This window comes from Telopea speciosissima, chromosome 2 (assembly GCF_018873765.1).
Source record: "Telopea speciosissima isolate NSW1024214 ecotype Mountain lineage chromosome 2, Tspe_v1, whole genome shotgun sequence".
NCBI classification, from domain to species: Eukaryota; Viridiplantae; Streptophyta; class Magnoliopsida; order Proteales; family Proteaceae; genus Telopea; species Telopea speciosissima.
The window spans coordinates 11,936,598-11,960,784 of NC_057917.1; the positions used below are offsets into that span (position 1 = coordinate 11,936,598).

Consider the following 24,187-nt stretch of genomic DNA (forward strand, 5'->3'; position numbering starts at 1 on the left):
AAATAAAGTATGGGTGGTGTGTGTATATATTTATAATTTATTTATTTGCATTATACATAGGGTTGGTTGGGCTAGGACGGGTTCAGCCCAACACCTCAGCCCAGACCCGACCCACCCCAGGCTATAGGCTAAAAATGTTAGCCCAAACCCTGTCCAGGCTCAGGGTGGGCTAGGGCGGGTTTGGGTGGACCAAGCCAAATTGACACCCCTAAGGGATTATCATCTTCTCTAATTCCTAAAGTGTGACAACGCGGCAGTACTAGGTGGAAATGTTGATACCTGGCTGCTGCATCCAACGAACTCATTGATATCAACAGTTGGATGCGACAGCTACCAAGTGTCGAGGTGATGCAGTGAAGCATTGACAGTACGACTCGCCAAACTCATAGGAGGCAGCTAGCTTTTTAGTTGTTCTATGTAATTAATGTTCTATTGTTTCGTTCCTCATGAAGCTTTACATTTCTTCCCACATATGGAATATTGGAATTGCAAAATTCTAGCTCATTTTATGGCAATAAACAACAATAACAACAACAACCTTGATTAATTATCCTTAATTACATAGTGGAGCTATAAATATAAATCAACTTAAATAAAATTTAAATAATTAATCAACTCCTCTCCTTGTTTGTTTCTGAATGTTTCTCTGCAACCTGACACTTGATATCTTGAACAAAGAGTGAAATGTTGAGATGAGAAGAACCCCCCTCTTCAACTGCTTTCCTTGCTAACTCCCCAACCTCTCTCGCTTTCTTCCTTATCACTTCTCCTTCCTCTCCACCATCCATTAACAACCCTATAGCCTTCTCAACATCTTCTCTCTTTACATACACCCCAACCTTTTCACCTTGTCCGATATGAACAGAGATGTCCACACCAACCCTTATTCCAATCCCCAAAATCTGCACAATCACCTTCTCGTTATAGAATTGATCTCCAAACATTGGCCATGTTATCATAGGCACACCTGCACTCACCCCTTCCAGAGTCGAATTCCACCCACAATGTGTTATGAACACTCCCACCGCCCTGTGCGACAAGATCAGCACTTGTGGCGCCCAGCCTCGAATCAAGAGTCCTCTTCCATTGGTCTTCTCTTCAAATCTTTCTTCCGATAACCATCTCTCCAACTCTTCTAATGGTTGATTATTGTTGCCTTGTTTGACCACCCATATGAATGGGCGATTCGATCTCTCCAAAGCTAACCCAATCTCTATCAATTGTGAAGGAGCCAAAGGACATAGGCTTCCAAGACAAACGTAAATGACAGACTCTGCTTCTCTCGAATCCAACCATTCCAAGCATTGATGAGGATCAATGGCTGCTTTATTACCTCTCTCAGCCTTATCTGAAGCTTCCTTGTTGTATAGTGAAACAGGGCCAACACACCAAACTTTCTTCCCCATAAGCTTCTGATACTCATCCACATAACAAGTTTCCAATTCGTAAAAACTGTTGATCAACACACCATCCGATGTTCGCTCAGACTCTCTCATTTGTATTCGATATTCTTGGAAAGAGGATTCATCGTCAATAACATTTGTCAGTAGCTGAGCCTTTGTTAGCTCGATTCAATGAGGCATGCTTGGAACCACAAATGGCTCTGAATCGGATTATGAGAGTTTCAAATTAATGGTTTGAGATCCCCTTTACTAATATATAAATACAAGAGTGGAGTACATAACTTTGAAAATTAGTGACGTAAGCGCTCACATCGCTTTGAGTAGAAAATTCTATTATGTATGTGACTATCTACGATGCACCTTTGAGAAATGGTGATTCAATAAGCCAGATTCTTTGATCCCCAAGGAAAACGGTCATCCCGGTTAGGCGACTCAGGCCTAAACGGTTGGTAGTACTCACCGATTTAAGCCTTGCACGGCAAGAAAATACCTCATTTTGGGATGAAGAGGCGAGCTTGACTCCTTCGACAAAACAATGACCTTTGAGTGGCAAGTCTTTAGTGTAGGAATCTAGGCATTCGCGGATTCCAATCCTTTCCTTGGTCACTTTTTGCAACTATTTCTTGGTTGACTCATTCATAGTCTCACAGTCAATGCTGTAGGTGACAAATTCAATAAAATACAGAAATGGATCAAAATCCCTAATTTTGGTATAGGGTTGAGGGCATTGTTCATGGTAATTGATGATGGCTTTCCAATTTTTTTGAGGAATTTTTCTTGATCAAGTAGCAGGGTAGTTGAAGGATTAGGATAGCACATTTAAGGTCGTCTATTTTCAAAAATATCATGAGAAGCTCAGCTCCAGTTTAGCTTAACCCAATTGAGGATTTGTGTTGCAAGGATTTAAATTGCTGTGCGGAATTGTGGATGATCATGGGTGCAGGAGAAGAAAAAGAAGAAGAAGAGGACATTAATGTCATTTTACCCCATCAAGATTATATTGGTCATAAAATGACTTCAACACTCGTAGCGTTTGCAACTAATGGGGACAGTTAACGAAAAGGGTTTTAGTAATTAACTAGTTTGAAAAGCAAGGGAGGTATGTGTTATTTTCCAAATCTCATTGGAGAAATTGTAATTAAAGCAAACCTCAGGGGTGACACGGGTAAATTACCCCAAAAAAATGCTCATGGTTTTGCTTTATACCTTTGGATAATTATAAAAAGGTGGAGGTTTATAACTTAATATATAATGTCGGGAAATAGACCTACTTGGGCCCGTGTGGTATGCTATCTCTACATGGAAAAAATCCTCTCCAATTCCCTAAAAGTGTAGTTCGGGGCCGAGAGCTCGACACTTGGAAGATGTTAAATCCAACGGTTCCGAGCTTGATAAGAAAAAAAAAACAAAAAAAAAAGGACAATTTCTTAGGTCTACTAGATAAGAACTATTACAAGATAAGTAGGTTTCAAATTTGATTTACATCCATTACTTTCCACAATCCCCAAAGTTGGTTAAGAATAAAATAAAAACAAACTTCCAAAATTATTCCAAAAATATGTTTTAAACCTTGACGGAGGAAAATAAGAGAGAAGGGCGCACAACTTTCTCCATGTTTTTTCTTTTTAATTGTTTCTCTCAATCTTTTCTTTTCTTTTTCTTTTTTTTTTTGACCGAGTTTCCTTCCACCCATTCACCGCTGAGCCAGAGGGGGCGGTGATAGGTCTAGCGAGGGTATTGAAGGGTATTTTGGAACATACTAAAACGCTAGGATGGTGGGTGAACCATCTTTTTTTTTTTTTAATACGAGTTTCTATTGTTTTCTATTCCAACAATTAAGGTGTACTTCCCTTTGGACATGACGCTATAGTTTTGTTTTATTTTTTTGTTTATGAGGGGTACTCCAATAATTAAGGTGCACTTTCATCGGATTTCACGGTTTTTAACACAGTTAAATGAGGTTGGGGCAATTTTGGAAGTTTGTTTCTATTTTATTCTTGCATGGCATGGGTACTTTAGGGATTAAGTAGTAAATCTTTTTAAACAAGAAAATATTGTATGTAAAACAAATTTGAAAACCTACTTATCTTGTCATTTGGTTCTTATCTAGTGGATCTAAGAAATTTTTCCCAAAAAAAAAATTGGGTCAATCAAGCTCGACACTGTTGGATTTAGCATCTTCCACGTGTCGAGCTCTCAGCCTTGAACTACACCGAACTACATTTTTAGGGAATTGGAGAGGATTTTAATCCATCTCTGCACTCAGAGCATCAGACATAGGAGCAGGTGAAATGATCGCCACAACCCAAAAAAAACTTGCCTTTACATGGGGGCAAGGTGGTCAATTTATATGTGGTTGCTTTATTTACACTATAACACTAGCACCAGGGCTCACATTTGCAAAACTTGTTCATATTTCGTAGGTGATTATCTGTGGTTGATTTTTAGAAGAATGCAATAAATTTGCAAAATTGGTTCATTTTTTTTTTGGGTTTTTTACAATTACCATCCCAAAATCTTTACTATCTACTATTACCCCCCCCCCCAAAAAAAACTTTCAAACAACTGTTACCCCCTTCTGATGTATACTAACCACTAACTGACCCCCACCGTTACATTTCCGTAACGGTGGGGGTTAGTCGTGACAGTGTGCCGTTGTCACAAATTTTCTAGGACCAAAATGCCCTTTTGGGGTGGTAATTGTAAAAAATAAAAAAACCATCACCGTCCTTCTCCTCCTCCTTCCTCCTCTGCAACCCCAAACCTGAGAGAGAGAAAGAAGATGATGGGAAGCGGAGAGAACAAAGGCTTAGGTCGACTGAACATGATCTCATCTTTGCCGCTGCAAGTGCAACCATCCACCAGCGAGATGCAATCGACGAGCGTTTCACTCAAGAAGGACGATAGAGTTCCTCAGTGGAGCCATCAAGAGACGAAAGATTTTATCGCGATCAGAGCCGAATTAGAGAGGGATTTCACTATTACGAAGCGAAACAAGACGCTGTGGGAGAGCGTTGCAGTAAAGATGAAGAAGAGATGCTATAGAAGAAGCCCTAATCAGTGCAAGTGCAAGTGGAAGAATCTCGTTAATCGATGCAAGGTGATTCCTAATCTGGTCATTTCTTGAAAAACACAGATCGAAATTTGCCACCTTTTTTTAGGGATTGATTTTTTGGGTTGAAAAAAATTGCCTTCTATTTTTTAGGCCTGATTTTTTTGGGTTAATTTTTTATGCAGGGGAAAGAGACATCTGATCCAGACAATGGACAGCAATGTCCGTTCTTTGAGGAGCTACATGCGGTTTTCGTTGAAAGGGAGAAGAATATGCAGAGATTATTGGAATCAGAGGTTGGGAATGTGCAGGCGAAGAAGAAGGTGAAGAAGCTGAGTGGGGGAGATCGATCTTCTGATGATTTCTCAGAGGACGATGAAGAGGATGAAGATGAAAGCGAAGATGAGTGACTCACGAGGAGTGGAAACCGCCGGAAGAGGAAAGCTGATAAGGAGAAGCATCCGCAGCAGCCGAGGACCTCGGAGAGATCAGTGAGGATTAATGGTGGGAGCATTCAGGAGATGTTGCAAGAGTTCTTTAATCAGCAGCAGAGGATGGAGATGCAGTGGAGGGAGAAAATGGAGAGGAGGGCTCAAGAGAGGAGGTTGTTAGAGCAAGAGTGACAAAGGCTCCTTCTTGCTATAGTTCGTCTCACTCTGTCGCCATTGATTCTAACTTGGAAATGGATATATTAGAGATGCCTTTTTAAGCAATTTTGTTTTTGGACTCGATTTTGATTAGTTTTATCAGTAAAGACTATGAAGGTTTGAAACTTGAAATGAAGTGAAATGGAACAGAGGAGGATGAGGGAAGAGAGAAGAGTAGAGGAGAGAGATGCCCTTTTAACCTCTCTGTTTGGGGTTGCAGAGGAGGAAGAAGAAGGAGGAGGAGGAGAAGGACGGTGGATCGGTGATGGGTTTGTTTTTTTTTTTTTTTACAATTACCACCCCAAAAGGGCATTTTGGTCTTAGAAAATTCATGACAACGGCACACTGTCACGACTAACCCCCATCGTGACGAAAATGTAACGGTGGGGGGCAGTTAGTGGTTAATATGCATCAGAGGGGGGTAACAGTTGTTTGAAAGTTTTTTGGGGGGTAATAGTAGATAGTAAAGATTTTAGGGTGGTAATTGTAAAAAACCCTTTTTTTTTTTGTAAACAAAATTGGTTCATACTTCTTAAGTGTTTTCAAGACTTCTTAACTTGTAATTTATGTTTCACTTTCTAGAAAAAAAAAAGAAGGGAAAATTACATTGCCACCTCTTGAGGTTTGTACTAAATACAGAGCGATCCCTTGTGTTTCTAAATTATACCGTTGCACCCTCTAAGTTCCCAATCTGTTAATTAGGTGTTACGGTGTTGGTTAAGTTTGTCCTCAAATGACAAATATACCCCCTTTCAGGATGTGAGCTTACCATTTTGCCCAGGCATCCCTAACGTCACACCCCCTTCCCCTGTTACTCGAATCAGAAAGAGGGTTTAGGGTTATGTTGAGGTGGTTCAGCGGCAATGACTATGGGAGATGAGCAGCAACAGAAGCTGCTCGTTTTGAGGTTGTGTCTTCCCTCTTGGATTCTTCTACGACCTAGTTGTTAGAATTTTAGTTCTAATAAAATTCTATATTGACATAATTAAATCCCTAAACCAGGCTAATTAGGATTTTGGTCTAATAAAGTGGGGTCATTAAGTTATATTAGAAGTCTAATGTGGACTGGCTTAGTGTGGGCCAGATAGATTCCTATTGGGACTGTGATGAGTCAGACCCTATAGGGATTATTATATAAGGAAAGCTAGGTCCCCCCTCTACCCAATACAACTTATTATTCTCAATTGATATTGAGGAGTGCATTCTTGAAAGAGAGGGAGATATTCAGGGTTCGTCGTCCCTGCACATTCGGTATTCTCATCAAGCCAGTTACTTTAGGAACAGAGGGGAAGCACCTAGATCTTTGTTCTTTATTTTCCGCTGCAATCATCATCACTATGGATGCGAAACAAGGTTGGTGGTTCTATCCCTGTTTTCTATTATTTATTTGATTGTGTTCTTGAACGCCCTATGGAGATCCTGGCTTTTGGGATTTTGTCCCTACTCGGATCAATTTATTCTAACATGTGGTATCAGAGCCTCCATAGATCCGTTCTTGAACCTATATGGATTCGAAATAATAGATTTGGCTAAGGGAATCGAAAATTTTTCGTTTCAAATAAGGTTTTTTAGGGTTTTTTTAAAAATCCGTACGGGCATAGGCTTACTGCCAAAAAATTTCTTCGGCGAAAGTTGAAACAAAGTATATGGTTGGATAGATCTCAAAAAATCAGAGATTTTGGTGGGTGGATCGACGCCGTCACGCGCCGCAGGTAGTGGTAGGTGATATCACTCGTCGTTCAGATTTTAAAAAAAAAAAAAAAAAAACTGAGTTGCGGGTTTTGCTAACGTGCGTCGTGTATCGCTTAGGGCTTTTGCTAACGTGCAGCGTCAGGTCGGGTCAAACCATTTTCCGACCCGAGAACCCGACACGTCGACCTAGATTTCTAACCCGATTGGGTTGACCCGAACCCGGTTGGACCGGTGGGTGAATCGTTGGGTTGCCCATTGGTGAACCGGAACAAACCGATTTCGGGTGGCTTATATATGATTGGATCGGGTCTGCTGACCCATAAAGAACTGGGCCAGAACCAGACCTAGCCGTGGCCCGGCCAGTCCAGAACCAGGCCTAGCCCTGGCCCAGCCAGACCTGACCCAATATTCAATACCTAATTGAACCGAGCTGGACCGAGCAAATACAATTGAACCGGAATCTTTTGGTTAAACCAAACCGAACCAGTCAACTATTGATCGCCTTTTTGGCTGTAACTTTGATCGGGCTTTCTAGGAGCTACGAGACTCCGTTTGGGGTCCCGTTTTTTATGTTGGCTCTATTTTTCTATGCTCTACACAGTGGTGCCCTCTGTTTTGATCAGATATGCAAATTTTTAATATGTTTGGTATTCTTTTGATGCACGTTCTTTTATGGAATTTCTCATTTTGTTCCATTGGGAACCGAACCAATTTTCTGACTTGCTGGAATACCTACCTTGATGAACAGAATCATTGAATTTTGTGTTAGTTTTACGACATTAAAAATAGATATGCATATTTTAAATATTCTTGGTATTCTTTTGATGCATGTCCTATTCTGGAATTTCTCGGTTTGTTCCATTGGAAACTGAACCAACTTTTAGACTTGCTTGAATACCTACTTTGTTGAACAGCACTGTTGACATATTTGTGTTAATTTTGAGACATTAAACCCATTGTCATAAATTGTAAAATAACACAAATTTTTAAGGATGTAAGTAATTTTGGAAAATCCCAAGAGAGGGTTCCATGGGTTCGACAGGATGCAGCCGCCAAAACGACCTTCCTTGTTAGATTTGTGAAACACCGGTCTTATACAGTTGAGGGATGTCTTTCAACTCTGATGTGTGATCATACACCCAAAGGTGGTGATCATGTATTGGTACTTGAAGGGGATACATATGCAGTATGCATGAGAATAGACTGACCCTAGAATTCTGCACACCCAAAGGTGGTGGATTTTGAAAGTTGAGTTGTATTCCCATGGCCACTGGTATGTGGAGATTTTTACAATTGCATGTTGGGAATTCAGCCCAAAGGTGTTTTCAAAATGATGTATGTAAAATTCTCATTAGCTTATAAGGTTTCAAGCTATACTTGCATCATACTGATTATTATACTGTTCATTGTTTAAATTTTCAGTCACTTTTTCTGTCAACAATACTATGGTCACTATTGAGATTCTTACTGGGTCAAATTTTAAGAAATGAAAAGAGGACATTATGTTTGCCATGGAGATGGCAAATGTGCATACGTCCCTTGTTATAGATAAACCAATGGACCTAACAGATGATAGTACTGATGATGAAAAATCTGTGCATTCTGCATGGAAAAAGAGTAATCGATTAGCTGTACTGTCTAAAAGAGAACAATACCAGAACACCTTAAGAGTGGTCTGCCTGATAAATGTACTGCCAAGGAGTTGTTGGATGCAATCTCCAAGAGATACCAAGTTTCATCGAATGCTAAGATTAGGAGACTTCTGCAAGGGCTATTTAATATGGAATATCATGGTTCTGGGGGTGTTAGGGATTATATTGTTTGGATGGTTGACTATCAAATCAAAATCAAAGCCTTGAATATTGCTTTTCCTGATGCCTTGATTGTTCATCAAGTTCTTAATACCCTACCTTCTGATTTTGACATCATTAAAACCAACTACCTTTCCCAGGATGATATCTGGAGTATCGATGACCTTATTTCTAGGGCTGTATCTGAGGAAGAGAAACTACTTGTTATTTCCAAATCCCATGAGAGTGAAAAGTCTAAACATCATACTCATAAGTCTGCCAATAAAGAGTGCGATTGTATTAACAATTTGGGACCTAAGAAAGACTCTTTCAAGAAAGAAAGTGATCGCTGCTTCTTTTGCAAGAAGAAGGGTCACATAAAGAAGGACTGCAACAAATACAAGACTTGGTTATCAAAACCCAAGCCATCAGGTATTGATTCTTTGGTTTTTGTTTGTGAATCCAATCTACCAGAAGCCTCATGCAGTTATTGGAGGCTAGATGGCGGGACAACTAACTATGTTGGTTTCACCATGCAGTGATTCATAAATCGGAGGAGGCCAAATCAGGATTAATCAAGGCTTATCGTAGGGAACGATGGATATGTTGACGTAGAGTTCGTGGGAGATATAATTTTATTACTAGTTTCTAATTTTAATTTGACTTTAAAGAATATTTTTTATGTACCGTTCTTCTGGAGAATTTTAATTTCATTTTTAGTGTTGGACATTGGTAGTTACCATTTTTTTATTGTTTCAAATAAAGTTGGTTCCTGCATTATGTCCAATGGATTGTACCGACTGTGTTTATCTCCCAATGATATATATGCCTCATATAAAGTTGAAAACGTTGTTTCCAAAAGACCCTTACCTAAAGAACGATCTTTCACATTGTGGCATAAGATGTTAGGTCATATTTCTAAGGCAAGAGTGGAAAGGCTGATAAAGTCTGACATCCTACCCACTCTCGAAAGTGATCTAGAAATTTATGTAGACTGATGTAAGGGAAAGATGACCAAGATAAAGAAGAAAACTGTAGTCTATAGTTCTGATCTGTTGGAGGTCATTCACACTGGCATCAGTAGTCCCTATTCAGCCACATTGTGTAGAAATTTTTTATTTCATCACTTTTAAAAAACGTCTACTCCCGATATGGCTATCTGTTCTTAATTAAAGAAAACTCTGAATCTCTTGACAAGTTCAAGGTTTTTGGGACTGAAGTTGAGAAACAGTTGGAAAAAGTTATTAAAATTGTTAAATTCGATCGTGGGGGTGAGTATTATGGCAGACATGGCGATGCTGGACAGCTTAAGGGCATGTTTGCCAAATACCTAGAGGAGTCTGTTCTAGTTGGTCAGTTGACTATGCCAGGAAGTCCTGAGCAAAATGGTGTCACCGAAAGGCATAATTGCACTGGTGAAGAGTATGGTTAGTATGACAAATTCACCTAAGTTCTTATGGGAGAAATTTTTGAAAACTATTCCTTGTATCCTTAACCATGTAGTTACTAAACCCAGAAACCATCTTAGAGTTTGGGGGTGCCTTGCAGAAGTAAAATTATATTATCCGACTTTGAACAAGTTGGATCCTAGGACTACTCGTTACTATTTTGTAAGCTACCAAGATCATTCGAAGGGATATAAATTTTATAATCCCTGCGGAGGCACTAGGATTGTGGACTCATAGACAGCGAAGTTTCTGGAATTTGATGTGGCCGAAAAGAATGCTTGTTCTCAGACTGTTCAAGATAGTGACATGGTTGGTACATTAGTACCTATACAGACGGATGTGGGGCATACTATGCCATTGGTTACACCTGCTGGAGTTTAGGATCCTTATATTGATACGGTCCTTAACATTCATGTAGCACCTGATGAGATTCCTCTTAATCAGGATGCGGTTGAGGATCCTATCATTGATGAAGTTCCAGCTGAGATTCCTCAGATTCAGGGTGAGGCAGTGGTAGCACCATTACGAAAATCCATCAGGGAGAGAAATTCAGTTATACCATCTATCTATGAGGTCTATCTGGGAGAACATGACTACGACATAGGTTGTGTAGTTGATCCAGATACTTATTTGGACGTTGTTTCTAGTCCTCAGTTAGATTTGTGGTTTGATGTAATGAGAGATGAGGTGAAATCGATGAAACATAATGATGTTTTCTAAAAGATTTTAAAATGTGTATATTTCAATATGAGGAGGAATTACAATTTAAGGACGTTGTGCAATTTTTTAAGGACTTCGAAAGGGCTGTGAATGATAAGCGAGCTAATGAATTAAAAGCTTAGTTTGATTTAAGAAATAAGATACCAAAAAATATGTTCTCTATGTCACCTGTTATGAAACAAGTTGGAGAAGTCTACACTCCTTCGATTTTTTTAAGGATTTCAAGAGCAGTATAACTGGGTTAGTGTTTGCTACATCAAATTCTGGAATGAAAGTAAATACTTACATGAATATTTGGTTGGCATTGTTGATTTAGAATGTGAGTACAAAGTATGTAGTAACCCATACAAGCATATGGTTAACTGTAGTTGTGGTTCCCTCCCGCTATCTATGGATGCCATGAGAAAACCAAGATATGTATCGATTTTGTTAGGGTTTCATGGTTGTGGTTCCCTCCCGCAATTGATTATACCTTAGGGAGAGGATCCTCTTGTATTTGTTTCTGGCTTCTTTGAGCCAGTTTCTTTAATCTCTATACTATATTTTTTGCTTCTTAACACAATTGATCCTTCTAGCTAAAAAACAAAGGTTAATTGTAGTTGCAAGAAATATGAGGCATTTGGCATTCTTTGAACATTTACGATGTGCTATCAAATGTATTACAACAATAAATAAACACGCTGGTAACGAAACCTCAAAATCGTATTGCATTAGGACTGACAGAGACAGAACCCGATCTCAATTATGAGCAAGCAAAACACCGCACTATACATGACCTAGGGTTTCTAAGAGCAACCCAAAAATTGCAGAACATGAATCAGATATGCTTGTAGCAGGAGGGTGTCGATTCCAACAATAAGCCGAAGAAAGTGTTAAGTTGTGTACATAGATTACCTTCCCAACTATCTTTCATTCAACGGTAGATTACCTCACCGGATAGTGTTCGGATCCGTCACAGGAGAGTATTGATTCTACCGGAGAGAAAACCAAAAGTAATAGGGAAGGATTCAGCACAAGAAAGTGTCAATTCCACCAGAGAGGAAGCCGGAAATAGCAGGGGAAGAACCAATTAGGATTTTTTAGAGCAACCCAAAGTTCGTAGGGGCTGGTCTTCACTTCAATCAGTCACAATGATCAGACAAATGTACGTTATAGCAACCCAAGATCTCAGAGGATCCTTGCAGAGTTGTTCCAAGATCGCATAGGAAGATCGTTAGGGAGGAATAGTGAGGAGCAGTGGGATCAGTGAGGATGTAAAAGTAACAGAGGGCCTCACCGCTTGGGTTTCGAAGAGAATGGGAATGAGAGAATGGAAAGTGACAAAGAGGTTTATTATTCGAAGGGGATTAAGTTTGATCCGGGTGGGTTAATCGAGGATCCGCTTCCGGGTGATTCGAAGAAGCTTGAAGTGGTTCATTTAATTCTCACCGTTGTGTTTTTTTAAGGACATGTGTCTACAAATGAGGAATCGTTATCCTCCTGTTACTACACGGTGCAGTATTGCATCGTGCAGCACTGCAAAGGCCATGTGGCACAGCGGGGCCCATATGGTGCTCATGGCCTCTGCAGCCACCGCACGAAGTATTACTGCACCGTGCAGTAATAGGAGAGGATAAAAATTCACCAATGAGGACCTCACTGCACCTCACTAGTAGATGTTCACGCTGGAGAGGATTTTAATTCCACAAAAGGATACCTTGGGAGGCCTTGGAAGTACCCCTTGAGATCAATGGTGATAGGGGTGTTAGTGGGTCGGGTTTTCTAAACCCCAGCCCAACCCCCTTGTCAGGCTCAGCCCAACCCTAGTTCACCTTGATTGGGCTAGAGTGGGTCGGGCTGGCCCTGGTGGACCCTATATTTTGCCATTTGTCTCCTTATATGCACTAAAAAAAAGGGAGAAAATGAAACATCACCAACACTGATCATTCTTTAAAGAAGTGTTAACCATGTTATAATAAATCAAGAAAACATGACCCATAAAGAGTGCTAGTGGCGTGGATGGTTTTAAAAATTAAAGTGTGGGTGGTGTGTGTTTGTATTTATAATTTATTTATATACATTATACATAGGGTAGGTCGGGCTGGGCCAAGCTGGCCCAAATTGACCCTGTATTTTGCAATTTGTTCCCTATTTGCACTATAAAAAAAATGGGAAAATGAAGCATCACCAACACCAATCATTCTTTTAAAAAAAAGGTGTTGACCTTGATATAATAAATCAAGAAAACATAGACGAGTGTGAATGGTGTAGACTGTAGATAAACTAAAAAAAAAATAAAGTGTGGGTGGTGTGTGCATATATTTATAATTTATTTATTTGCATTATACATAGGGTCGGTTGGGCTAGGCCGGGTTCAGCCCAATACCTCAGCCCAGACCCGACCCACCCCAGCCTATAGGCTAAAAATGTTAACCCAAACCCTGTCCACACTCAAGGTGGGCTAGGGCTGGTTTGGGTGGACCGGGCCAAATTGACACCCCTAGGGATTATCATCTTCTCCAATTCCTAAAGTGTGACAATGTGGCAGTTCTAGGTGGAAATGTGAACACCTGGCAGCTGCCGCATCCGACGAGCTCATCGATATGGACAGTTGGATGCGACAGCTACCAGGTGTCGAGATGATGCAGTGTAGCATTGACAGTACAAGTCGCCAAAATCCTCTCCAGCGTGAACATCTACTAGTGAGGTGCAGCATTAACAACAACAACCTTGATTAATTATCCTTAATTACATAGTGGAGCTATAAATATAAATCAACTTAAATAAAATTTAAATAATTAAATCAACTCCTCTCCTTCTTGTCTGTTTCTGAATGTTTCTCTGCAACCTGATGCTTGATATCTTGAACAAAGAGTAAAATGTTGAGATGAGAAGAACCCCCCTCTTCGACTGCTTTCCTTGCTAACTCCCCCACCTCTCTCGCTTTCTTCCTTATCACTTCTCCTTCCTCTCCACCATCCATTAACAACCCTATAGCCTTCTCAACCTCTTCTCTCTTTACATATACCCCAACCTTTTCACCTTCTCCGATATGAACAGAGATGTCCACACCAACCCTTACTCCAATCCCCAAAATCTGCACAATCACCTTCTCATTATAGAATTGATCTCCAAACATGGGCCATGTTATCAAAGGCACACCTGCGCTCACCCCTTCCAGAGTCGAATTCCACCCACAATGTGTTATGAACACTCCCACCACCCTGTGCGACAAGATCAACACTTGTGGCGCCCAACCCCGAATCAAAAGCCCTCTTCCTTTGGTCTTCTCTTCGAATCTTTCTTCCGATAACCATCTCTCCAACTCTTCTGATGGTTTAATATTGTTGCCTTGTTTGATTACCCATATGAATGGGTGGTTTGATCTCTCCAAAGCTAACCCAATCTCTATCAATTGTGAAGGAGCCAAGGGACATAGGCTTCCAAGACATACGTAAATGACAGACTCTGCTTCTCTTGAATCCAACCATTCCAAGCATTGATGAGGATCAATGGCTGCTTTATTACCTCTCTCAGCCTTATCTGAAGCTTCCTTGTTGTATAGTGAAACAGGGCCAACACACCAAACTTTCTTCCCCATAAGCTTCTGATACTCATCCACATAACAAGTTTCCAATTCGTAAAAACTGTTGATCAACACACCATCCGATGTTCGCTCAGATTCTCTCATTTGTATTCGATATTCTTGGAAAGGGGATTCATCGTCACAAACGCTTGTCAGTAGCTGAGCCTTTGTTAGCTCAATTCGATGAGGCATGCCTGGAACCAAAAATGGCTCTGAATCGGATTCGATACTTTCATGTGGCTTGTAATAGAGTAAGTTTTGGTTGCAGAAGAGACTGAAGCAAGACATACCATTGAAGAAAAATCTTGGAATTCCGAACTTAAGAGCTGTATGGGATGTCCATGGGAGACACATGTCGGAGATTAAGCAACTTGGGTGTGGCTCCATTTGTGGAATAGATTGTTCTAAGGCTGGTTGAAGCATTCTCGTAGCGTCGAAGAAGTTTTTCAGCATTGATTTTGAGGGGACATGGTCGGCGTTCTCACACCCTTCTGGTAGCCCAAATTCTGTAGAAGGGAAACGAAGTTGGAGAAGTCGGATTCGAAGGCCAGATTCATTGGCTCGATCGATGATGGATTTGAATCGAAAAGCGTTAAGTGGGGTAGTGACGATGGTGATGGTAACGCCTTGTTGGGCTAGCAATCTGGCTATGTCTGTCATTGGAATCATGTGGCCTTGAGCCATCATAGGAATCAGAATGAAATGAAGCTCATGGTTTTCAATGGAAGAAACCATGGGATCGAGTTGAAAATCTGGAAGAGAAATTATGAGAGTTGAAAATTCGGTGTACTCAAAAGACAGACAGAGTATATATAAAAGAGTTGATCACATGAGTTTGAAAATTAGTGACGTAAGCGCTCACATCGGTTTGAGTAGAAAATTTTATATGGATGTGACTATCTACCGGCCATCCCAGTTAGCAACTCAGGCCTAAACGGTAGGCAGTACTCACCTATTAAAGGTCCCACATCATTTTTGTCTATTTAGGTATTTTAGCCTTATAGGGCATGTTCAGGCAAGAAAAGGCTGGACATGGCAAAATAAACACATTCATATTTTACCGTTGCACTAGGAATGCTTGATTATTAATAACTCAATATTTGAATCTAAGACAAGTCTATCAGAATAAACCAAGGGTCTCATTGATATATTCTTATTTTTTATTTTTAGTAAAAAAAACAGAGGTTTTTGGTTGTGTTTGATAAGTGTATGGAGTCTGATTCTATTTAAAAAGGATTGAAAAAACATTAAAACCACAAATAGGTCCGGCCACATTTATGTGTTTTGGCCAAAAATCCGTTTTAATCATTTATACGAGGACTTTAATGAGCACGTGCTCATACTTCTCAAATTTGAAGGGTAAGATGTCATTTCTCGTTTAATTAGAAGTATTGACACCCCCCCCCCCCTCTCCTCCTCTTGCAACACCATTTGCCACTTCCTCTTCTTATTTCTCCTGCAACTCCACCCACCTCATCTTTTTTCATGTGACCCCACCCGCCCCTACTACAACCTAACCCCCCACATTCTTCCCTCACACATTGCAACCGACCCTTTTCTGCAACAAGAATATATTGTTCTGCATTGATGTCGACCATGAATCTTTGGTGAAGATGAAAGCTTTGGGCCCAAAAAATCGACCCATCACGGGATTGGATTCAATAAAAAAATGGAGTCCTGTAGGAACAAAATAATATGGGCAGAAAGTATAAGACTAGAAATATGGAAAGTAGTACGGCTTTGAAATATCTTTGTAAAAAGTACACCAATACACATCCTCTTGTGTAACCCGAAGTCCCGAACAGTAAATAGTAGAGTTGAATCGCATCAAACAATGCTCTCCTTAAGATATTTAGATGCCCCAATTCTGCAATTCAGGTTGACCATGCATCTATACCTCCAAGATAAAACAACTCTCTAATCACATATGTTGCAGTTCCAAATGAGATTACAAAAGGAGTCCAAATGCTGTATTCAATAGCTCATTGACATTAACAGACTATGGTGGGGAAGAAAACATAAACTATAATTGCTTCTAAAGATGTTTTCAAAAACAATTGTTAGAGAATGAGCAAGACCTCCTATTTTTATATAGGAGAAGAAGAGACACCACTAAGGAATGTCTCCAAAAGATATACCCCAAAACATATCTTTTTCGATAAGGCTTGTTTGTTAGTCACTCAAACAAATCTTCCAATAGACACTCATTGGCTATTTAGGGTGTATATTAGGAAAGCACATAACCTTCAAACACATCCAACAAAAAAGTATTTTGAATCATTAATTTTAAAAACAATTAAAATTCCAACAAATCCTCCTTTTGTCCATGCCAAACTCGCCATAAATCTTGAGCATCGTTTCGCCTTCATGGCTCTTGGCCAATCCACTTCTTGGGTATCCCCAACTTCAAATTTTGCTTGCTTTCATTTTGTTCCATTTGAAATTCAATGTTATCTTCGCATAATTTTGTGGAGGTTTAATGGGGTTCTACTAGATTATGTGAAAGGTTGTGGGTTCTGGCATTGGCTTTTCTGCAATCGCGACCTTGATGTTTTGTTTTGTCTTTTTTATTATATTCTTGGTTAATTGGTTATCAATAACATGATTTGAACTAAAAATTAGAACATTTGATGTGAATCATTAGATTATCTTTTCATTTTGTTAGGTGTTTCTCAAAGTATCTGAAGTTTGATGAACTTGTCGATTCTCTGCACAAACAGGTTCCCTTGCGCTTGTCTATTCTTATCCAATTCCAATCGGAATTAGGAAGAATCGCCTGAAAGTTGTAACCGATCGATGCTTATCCGAATTCCGAATGGTGATTCCAAGTGGGATCCATTCCTAGAAGGTGGGCGAAGAGAAAATGTCTTCACCCACCACTTACAATATATATGAGATTTGATAATTTGGGACCATTTCTTCAACAAACCATTCTACACTCTATTATGTCTAATGTTTATCAAACGATTTTTACTTTTTTTATTATCAAAAATGGTTTTCATTAATGATTTTTGTTAAATAAGCAAAAATAAAAATAAAAATGATACCCAAGAGAGCCTAACTTTTAACAACTCTACCCTCTTTATCCCCTCCAATTCCCTGCCCAGCCGAGTTCCCTAGTCCCCCTAACAAGGGGGCGCAATGACCACCCTATCCCAGCCCGAACACTTTGTCCGAGTGGGGTCCACTCCCCACCCCCTTATTAGAGGGACTGGGGAACTAGGCTGGGCAGGGAACTGGAGGAGATAATTCACCCCCCCTACCCTTGACTTCCAACCCTTTCCTTGGTCACTTTTTGCAACCCTTTCTCGGTTAATTCACTCATAGTCTCACATTCAATGTTGTGGGTGACGAGAACCAGCAATTCTTTGCATATGTAAACACTTGGTTCATCACCTACAGCATTGCTTGCAATCAGAAGCTTCAATTGGATCAAAATCCCTAATTTTAGGGTAGGGTTGAGGGTATTGTTCTTGGTAATTGAAGATGGCTTTCCAATTTTTGGAGGAATTTTTCAGGGTAGCAAGGGAATTGACGGATTTGATTAAGGATACCACAGTTAAGGTCGCCTATTTCTGAAAAAACTCTTGAGAAGCTCTAGTTTAGCATTACCCCACTGAGGACCTGTGTTGCAAGGATTAAAATTGTCCTACAGAATTGTTGATGATCGTGGGGGCAGGAGAAGAAGAAGACATTATTGTCATTTTACCCCATCAAGATTATATTGGTCATAAAATGAATTCAACACTCCTATTGTTTGCAACTAACGGGGACAGTTAACGGAGTGGATTTAGTTATTAATTAGTTTGGAAAGCAAGGGAAATATGCGTTATTTTTCAAACCTCACGGGTGAATGTGTAATTAAAGCAAACCTCAGGGGAGGTACGTTTAAATTACCCAAAAAAATTGTTCATGGTTTTGCCATGAGAAAACCAAGATATATATCGATTTTGTTAGGGTTTCATAGTTGTGGTTCACTCCTGCAATTGATTCTACCTTAGGGAGAGGATCCTCTTGTATTTGTGTTGGGCTTCTTTTGGACAGTTTCTTTAATCCCCATACTATATTTTTGGCTTCTTAATACAGTTGATCCTTCTAGCTAAAACACAAAGGTTAATTGTAGTTGCAAGAAATATGAGGCATTTGGTATTCTTTGAACATTTAGGATGTGCTACCAAATGTATTACAACAATAAATAAACACGCTGGAAGCGAAACCTCAAAATCATATTGGATTAGGACTGATAGAGAGAGAACCCATTCTCAATTATGAGCAAGCAAAACACCGCAATAAACACGGACCCAGGGTTTCTAAGAGCAACCCACAAATCGTAGAACATGAACAAGATATGGTTGTAGCAAGAGGGTGTCGATTCCAACAATAAGCCAAAGAAAGTGTACAATTGGGTATATAGATTACCTTTCCAACTATCTTTCATTCAACGGTAGATTACGTCACCGGAGAGTGTTCGGATTTGTCACAGGAGAGTATCGATTCCACCGGAGAGGAAACCAAAAGTAATAGGGAAGGATTCAGCACAAGAAAGTGTCAATTCCACCGGAGAGGAAGCCGACAATAGGAGGGAAAGAACCAATTAGGATTTTTTAGAGCAACCCAAAGTTCGCAAGAGCTGGTCTTCACTTCAATTAGTCACAATGATCAGACAAATGTATGTTACAGCAACCCAAGAGCGTAGAGGATCCTTGCAGAGCAAGGAACAACATAAAGATCACATATATAGGAAAATCTTTAGGGACAAAGAGTGAGGAGCAGTGGGATTAGTGAGGATGTGAAAGTAACAGAGGGTGTTTATGATCTCTTCCAATATGATGTTGTTGCGTCAAGAAATCGTCGAGCGGTCCTGCGAGTGCCGTCACCTGCAAGTGGACCAAAGGGGACAACAGAGAGAACCGGTGTAGTCCCGGCCTAGGGCTCTCCGATGCCAAAGTTAGATCTCCTGGCGCAAACAGATGAATAGTGATTATTTAGTATGAGTTTAGATGTCCCTTTAAGGGTGGTGTACCTTTCCTTTAATAGTAGTGTATGGCAGTGTGGAGAGTCCTAGTTTGATGGCGAGTGTGTCGTTGAGTGGATAGAGGCCCTGGGTAATGGGGCTCTATCCTGATTGATCATCTCCCCGCGGGAGGGAGTGTCCTAGTGGTATCAAGATCCTTAGTGGATAGATACCCGAGTGTGGTGATAACGTCATTGGTGCTTGAATCCGTCTGGGTGACGTGACTTCTAAGCGGTGGCCTAGAGTCCTGGTGGTGACATGAATCTGTAGTGATACGATTGGGTCATAGATGAGTAGCCCCGATGTCTGTGCATGTCACGTCTGCTTCCACGATGTCGTGCCTGGGTGCAGGCCGTGCCTGGGTGAGAGGCCGCGCCTGGGTGAGAGGCCGCACCTAGGTGAGGTCGCGCCTGGGTGAGAGGCCGCACCTAGGTGAGGTCGCGCCTGAGTGGTGGCCGCTCCTGGGTGCAGGCCGCGCCTGGGTGTGGCCGCGCCTGAGTGGTGGCCGCACCTGGGTGAGGCCGCACCTGGGTGTGGCCGCTCCTGGGTGAGAGGTCGCGCCTGGGTGAGGCCACGCCCGAGTGGTGGTCGCGCCTGGGTGAGGCCGCGCCTGGATGTGGCCACGCCTGGATGTGGCCGCGCCTAGGTGAGGCCACACCTGGGTGGTGGCCGCGCTTGGGTGGTGGCTGCTCCTGGGTGAGGTCACGCCTGGGTGAGAGGCCGTGCCTAGGTGAGGCCGCGCCTGGGTGAGGCCGCGCGCCTGGGCGAGAGGTCGCACCTAGGTGTGGCCACGCCTTGGTGAGGCCGCACCTGAGTGGTGGCCGCGCTTGGGTGGTGGCCGCTCCTGGGTGAGGCCGCGCCTGGATGTGGCCGCGCCTGGGTGAGAGGCCGCGCCTTGGTGAGGCCGCGCCTGAGTGGTGGCCGCGCCTGGGTGAGAGGCCGCCTGGGTGTGGCCGCGCCTAGGTGAGGCCGCGCCCGAGTGGAGGTCGCGCCCGGGTGCTGGGACCCCAGTTCGTTCCCCTTGGTTCTGGAACGGGTCGCCCTGTGACACTTGGCGGTCGCTGATTGGCCCGGTGAATATTGGATGTATCATATGTATTCTAGAAAAATTGAGTGTTGCTTTTATCTTAAAGAATTAATCTGATTTGCTTATTCTTTTCACTTTCTGTTGAGCATCTGATGAGAGAGGATGTGTAGGTTCTCCATATTAATGTAGTTCTTTCTTTACTTCAATTCATTGATTCTTGTAAAAATAAAAATTAAAAAATTCATCCAAAAAAAAATAATTTATTCACCAAAAAAAAAAACCAGAGGGCCTCACTGCTTGGGTTTCGAAGAGAATGGGAATGAAAGAATAGAAAGTGACAAAGGGGTTTATTATTCGAAGGGGTTTAAGTTTGATCTGGGTAGGTTAGTCGAGGATCCGCTTCCGCGTGAGCCGAAGAAGCTTGAAATGGATCATTTAATTCTCACCGTCGTTTTTTTGAAGGACATGTGTCTACAAACCCCTTTGTCAGGCTCAGCCCAACCTTAGTTCACCCTGATTGGGCTAGAGTGGGTCGGGCTGGCCTTGGTTGACCCTATATTTTGTCATTTGTGTCCTTATATGCACTAAAAAAAAAAAAAAAAAGGGAGAAAATGAAACATCACCAACACCGATCATTCTTTAAAAAGAAGTGTTAACCTTGTTATAATAAATCAAGAAAACATGACCCATAAAGAGTGCTAGTGGCATGGAGGGCTTAAAAAATTAAAGTGTGGGTGGTGTGTGTATGTATTTATAATTTATTTATAAACAATATACATAGGGTCGGTCGGGCTGGGCCAAGCTGGCCCAGATTGACCCTATATTTTGCAATTTGTTCCCTATTTGCACTATAAAAAATGAGAAAATGAAGCATCACCAACACCAATCATTCTTTTAAAAAAAAAAGTGTTGACCTTGATATAATAAATCAAGAAAACATAGACAAGTGTGAATGATGTAGACTGTAGATATAACTAAAAAAATATAAAGTGTGGGTGATCTGTCTATATATTTATAATTTATTTATTTGCATTATACATAGGGTCGGTTGGGCTAGGCCGAGTTCAGCCCAACACCTCAACCCAGACCTAACCCACCCTAGCCTATAGGCTAAAAATGTTAGCCCAAACCCTGTCCAGGCTCAGGGTGGGCTAGGCCGGGTTTGGGTGCATCGGGCCAAATTGACACCTCCCTCCAATTCCTAAACTGTGACAATACGGCGGTACTAGGTGGAAATGTTGACACCTGGCAACTACCTCATCCAACGAGCTCATCGATATGGACAGTTGGATGCAATAGCTACCAGGTGTCGATATGATGCAGTGCTGCATTGACAGTACAAGTCGCCAAACTCATCGGAGGCAGCTAGCCTTGTAGTTGTTCTATGTAATTAATGTTCTATTGCTTCGTTCCTCATGAAGTTTTACATTTCTTCCCACATAAGGAATATTGGAATTGCAAAATTCTAGCTCATTTTATGGCAATAAACAACAATAACAACAAAAACCTTGATTAATTATCCTTAATTACATAGTGGAGCTATAAATAGTGGAGCTATAAATATAAATCAACTTAAACAAAATTTAAATAATTAAATCAACTCCTCTCCTTCCTGTTTGTTTCTGAATGTTTCTCTGCAACCTGATGCTTGATATCTTGAACAAAGAGTGAAATGTTGAGATGAGAAGAACCCCCCTCTTCAACTGCTTTCCTTGCTATCTCCCCAACCTCTCTCGCTTTCTTCCTTATCACTTCTCCGTCCTCTCCACCATTCATTAACAACCCTATAGCCTTCTCAACTTCTTCTCTCTTTACATATACCCCAACCTTTTCACCTTCTCCGATATGAACAGAGATGTCCACATCAACCCTTACTCCAATCCCCAAAATCTGCACAATCACCTTCTCATTATAGAATTGATCTCCAAACATGGGCCATGTTATCATAGACACACCTGCGCTCACCCCTTCCAGAGTTGAATTCCACCCACAATGTGTTATGAACACTCCCACCGCCCTGTGCGACAAGATCAACACTTGTGGCGCCCAGCCCCGAATCAAAAGCCCTCTTCCTTTGATCTTCTCTTCGAATCTTTCTTCCGATAACCATCTCTCCAACTCTTCTGATGGTTTATTATTGTTGCCTTGTTTGATCACCCATATGAATGGGTGGTTTGATCTCTCCAAAGCTAACCCAATCTCTATCAATTGTGAAGGAGTCAAGGGACATAGGCTTCCAAGACAAACGTAAACGACAGAATCTGCTTCCCTCGAATCCAACCACTCCAAGCATTGATGAGGATCAATGGCTGCTTTATTACCTCTCTCAGCCTTATCTGAAGCTTCCTTGTTGTATAGTGAAACAGGGCCAACACACCAAACTTTCTTCCCCATAAGCTTCTGATACTCATCCACATAACAAGTTTCCAATTCGTAAAAACTGTTGATCAACACACCATCCGATGTTCGCTCAGATTCTCTAATTTGTATTCGATATTCTTGGAAAGAGGATTCATCGTCACAAATAGTTCTCATTAGCTGAGCCTTTGTTAGCTCGATTCGATGAGGCATGCCTGGAACCACAAAGGGCTCTGAATCGGATTGGACACTTTCATGTGGCTTGTAACGGAGTAAGTTTTGGTTGCACAAGAGACTGAAGCAACACATACCATTGAAGTAAAACCTTGGAATTCCAAACTTAAGAGCCGTATGAGATGTCCATGGAAGAGCCATATCGGAGATTAAGCAGCTTGGGTGTGGTTCCATTTCTTGAAGTGCTTGTTCTAAGGCTGGTTGGAGCATGCTCGTAGCTTTGCAGAAGTTTTTGATCAGTTCTCGTGAGGGGAGATTGTCGAGATTCTCACACCCATCTGGTAATCCGAATTCTGTAGATGGGAAACGAAGTTTGAGAAGTCGAATTCGAAGTCCGGATTCGGCAGCTCGATTGATGATCGATTGGAATCGAAAAGCGTTAAGTGGGGTAGTGACGATGGTGATTGTAACACCTTGTTGGGCTAGCAATCTGGCTATGTCTATCATTGGAATCATGTGGCCTTGAGCCATCATAGGAATCAGAATGAAGTGAAGCTCATGGTTATCAATGGAAGAAGCCATGGGATCGAATTGAAAATCTGGAAGAGAAATTATGAGAGTTTCAATTTAAAGGTTTCGGATCCCCTTTAGTAATATATAAATACAAGAGTGGACCACATGAGTTTGAAAATTAGTGACGTAAGTGCTTACATCGCTTTGAGTAGAAAATTGTACATGTATGTGACTATCTACGATGCACCTTTGAGAAATGGTGATTGTGACCGTTGCACTAGGAATGCTTGATTATTGATACGTCAATATTTGGATCTAAGACAAGTCTACCAGAATAAACCAAGGGCCCTCATTGGTATATTTGTATTTTTTACTTTTAATAAAAATACAAAGATTTTTTATTGTGTTTGGTATTTGTATGGAGCCTGATTCTATTTAAAAAGAATTGAAAAACATTAAAACCACAAATCGGTCCGGGCACATTCATGTGTTTTGGCCAAAAATTAGTTTTAGTCATTTATACGGGGACTTTAATGAGCACGCTGTCACGGCCCTAGATCTTACTAAGCAACCGCGCCGGCACTTAGCACTCACTCTAGCACTAAGTCAGCCTTTCACCAACTCTAGCAAGGGACTTGGGAAGATAACTTAGAGAACACTAGAGAGACTTTGAAAGAATGCACTTGAATTGCTTGAAAGCTTTTAGTACAAGACTTGATAGCTTGCTTGCTTGATTGGGTGGTTGGTTGGTTGATTGGTTGTGCCTTAGCCAAATGAGGCCACC

The 24,187-nt window shown here is 41.2% G+C and overlaps 3 protein-coding genes and 1 pseudogene across 3 annotated transcripts; 1 reads left to right on the forward strand and 3 right to left on the reverse strand.

Annotated features, from left to right (window-relative positions):
• Nucleotides 1–611: 611 nt before the first annotated feature.
• Nucleotides 612–1,629, reverse strand: LOC122650447 (annotated as a pseudogene).
• A 2,598-nt stretch (nt 1,630–4,227) lies between these two features.
• LOC122650448 (trihelix transcription factor GT-3a-like) lies at nt 4,228–4,865 on the forward strand. Its single transcript, XM_043843861.1, has 2 exons — nt 4,228–4,503; nt 4,641–4,865. Exons 1-2 carry the CDS (start codon nt 4,228–4,230, stop codon nt 4,863–4,865), a joined length of 501 nt encoding a protein of 166 aa, XP_043699796.1.
• An 8,669-nt stretch (nt 4,866–13,534) lies between these two features.
• On the reverse strand, nt 13,535–15,052 carry LOC122650449 (UDP-glycosyltransferase 73C3-like). The gene has a single exon (XM_043843862.1). It carries the CDS (start codon nt 15,050–15,052, stop codon nt 13,535–13,537), a length of 1,518 nt encoding a protein of 505 aa, XP_043699797.1.
• Nucleotides 15,053–21,954: 6,902 nt separating this feature from the next.
• Nucleotides 21,955–23,472, reverse strand: LOC122652361 (UDP-glycosyltransferase 73C3-like). Its single transcript, XM_043846075.1, has one exon. The coding sequence runs from the start codon at nt 23,470–23,472 to the stop codon at nt 21,955–21,957; it is 1,518 nt and encodes a 505-aa protein (XP_043702010.1).
• Nucleotides 23,473–24,187: the final 715 nt, after the last annotated feature.

Coding starts and splice junctions, on each gene's coding strand:
- LOC122650448 (XM_043843861.1), top strand. CDS start 4,228: ATGATCTCATCTTTGCCGCTGCAAGTGCAACCATCCACCAGCGAGATG. Junction 4,504..4,640: donor ATCTCGTTAATCGATGCAAG/GTGATTCCTAAT, acceptor TTTTTTATGCAG/GGGAAAGAGACATCTGATCC.
- LOC122650449 (XM_043843862.1), bottom strand. CDS start 15,052: ATGGTTTCTTCCATTGAAAACCATGAGCTTCATTTCATTCTGATTCCT.
- LOC122652361 (XM_043846075.1), bottom strand. CDS start 23,472: ATGGCTTCTTCCATTGATAACCATGAGCTTCACTTCATTCTGATTCCT.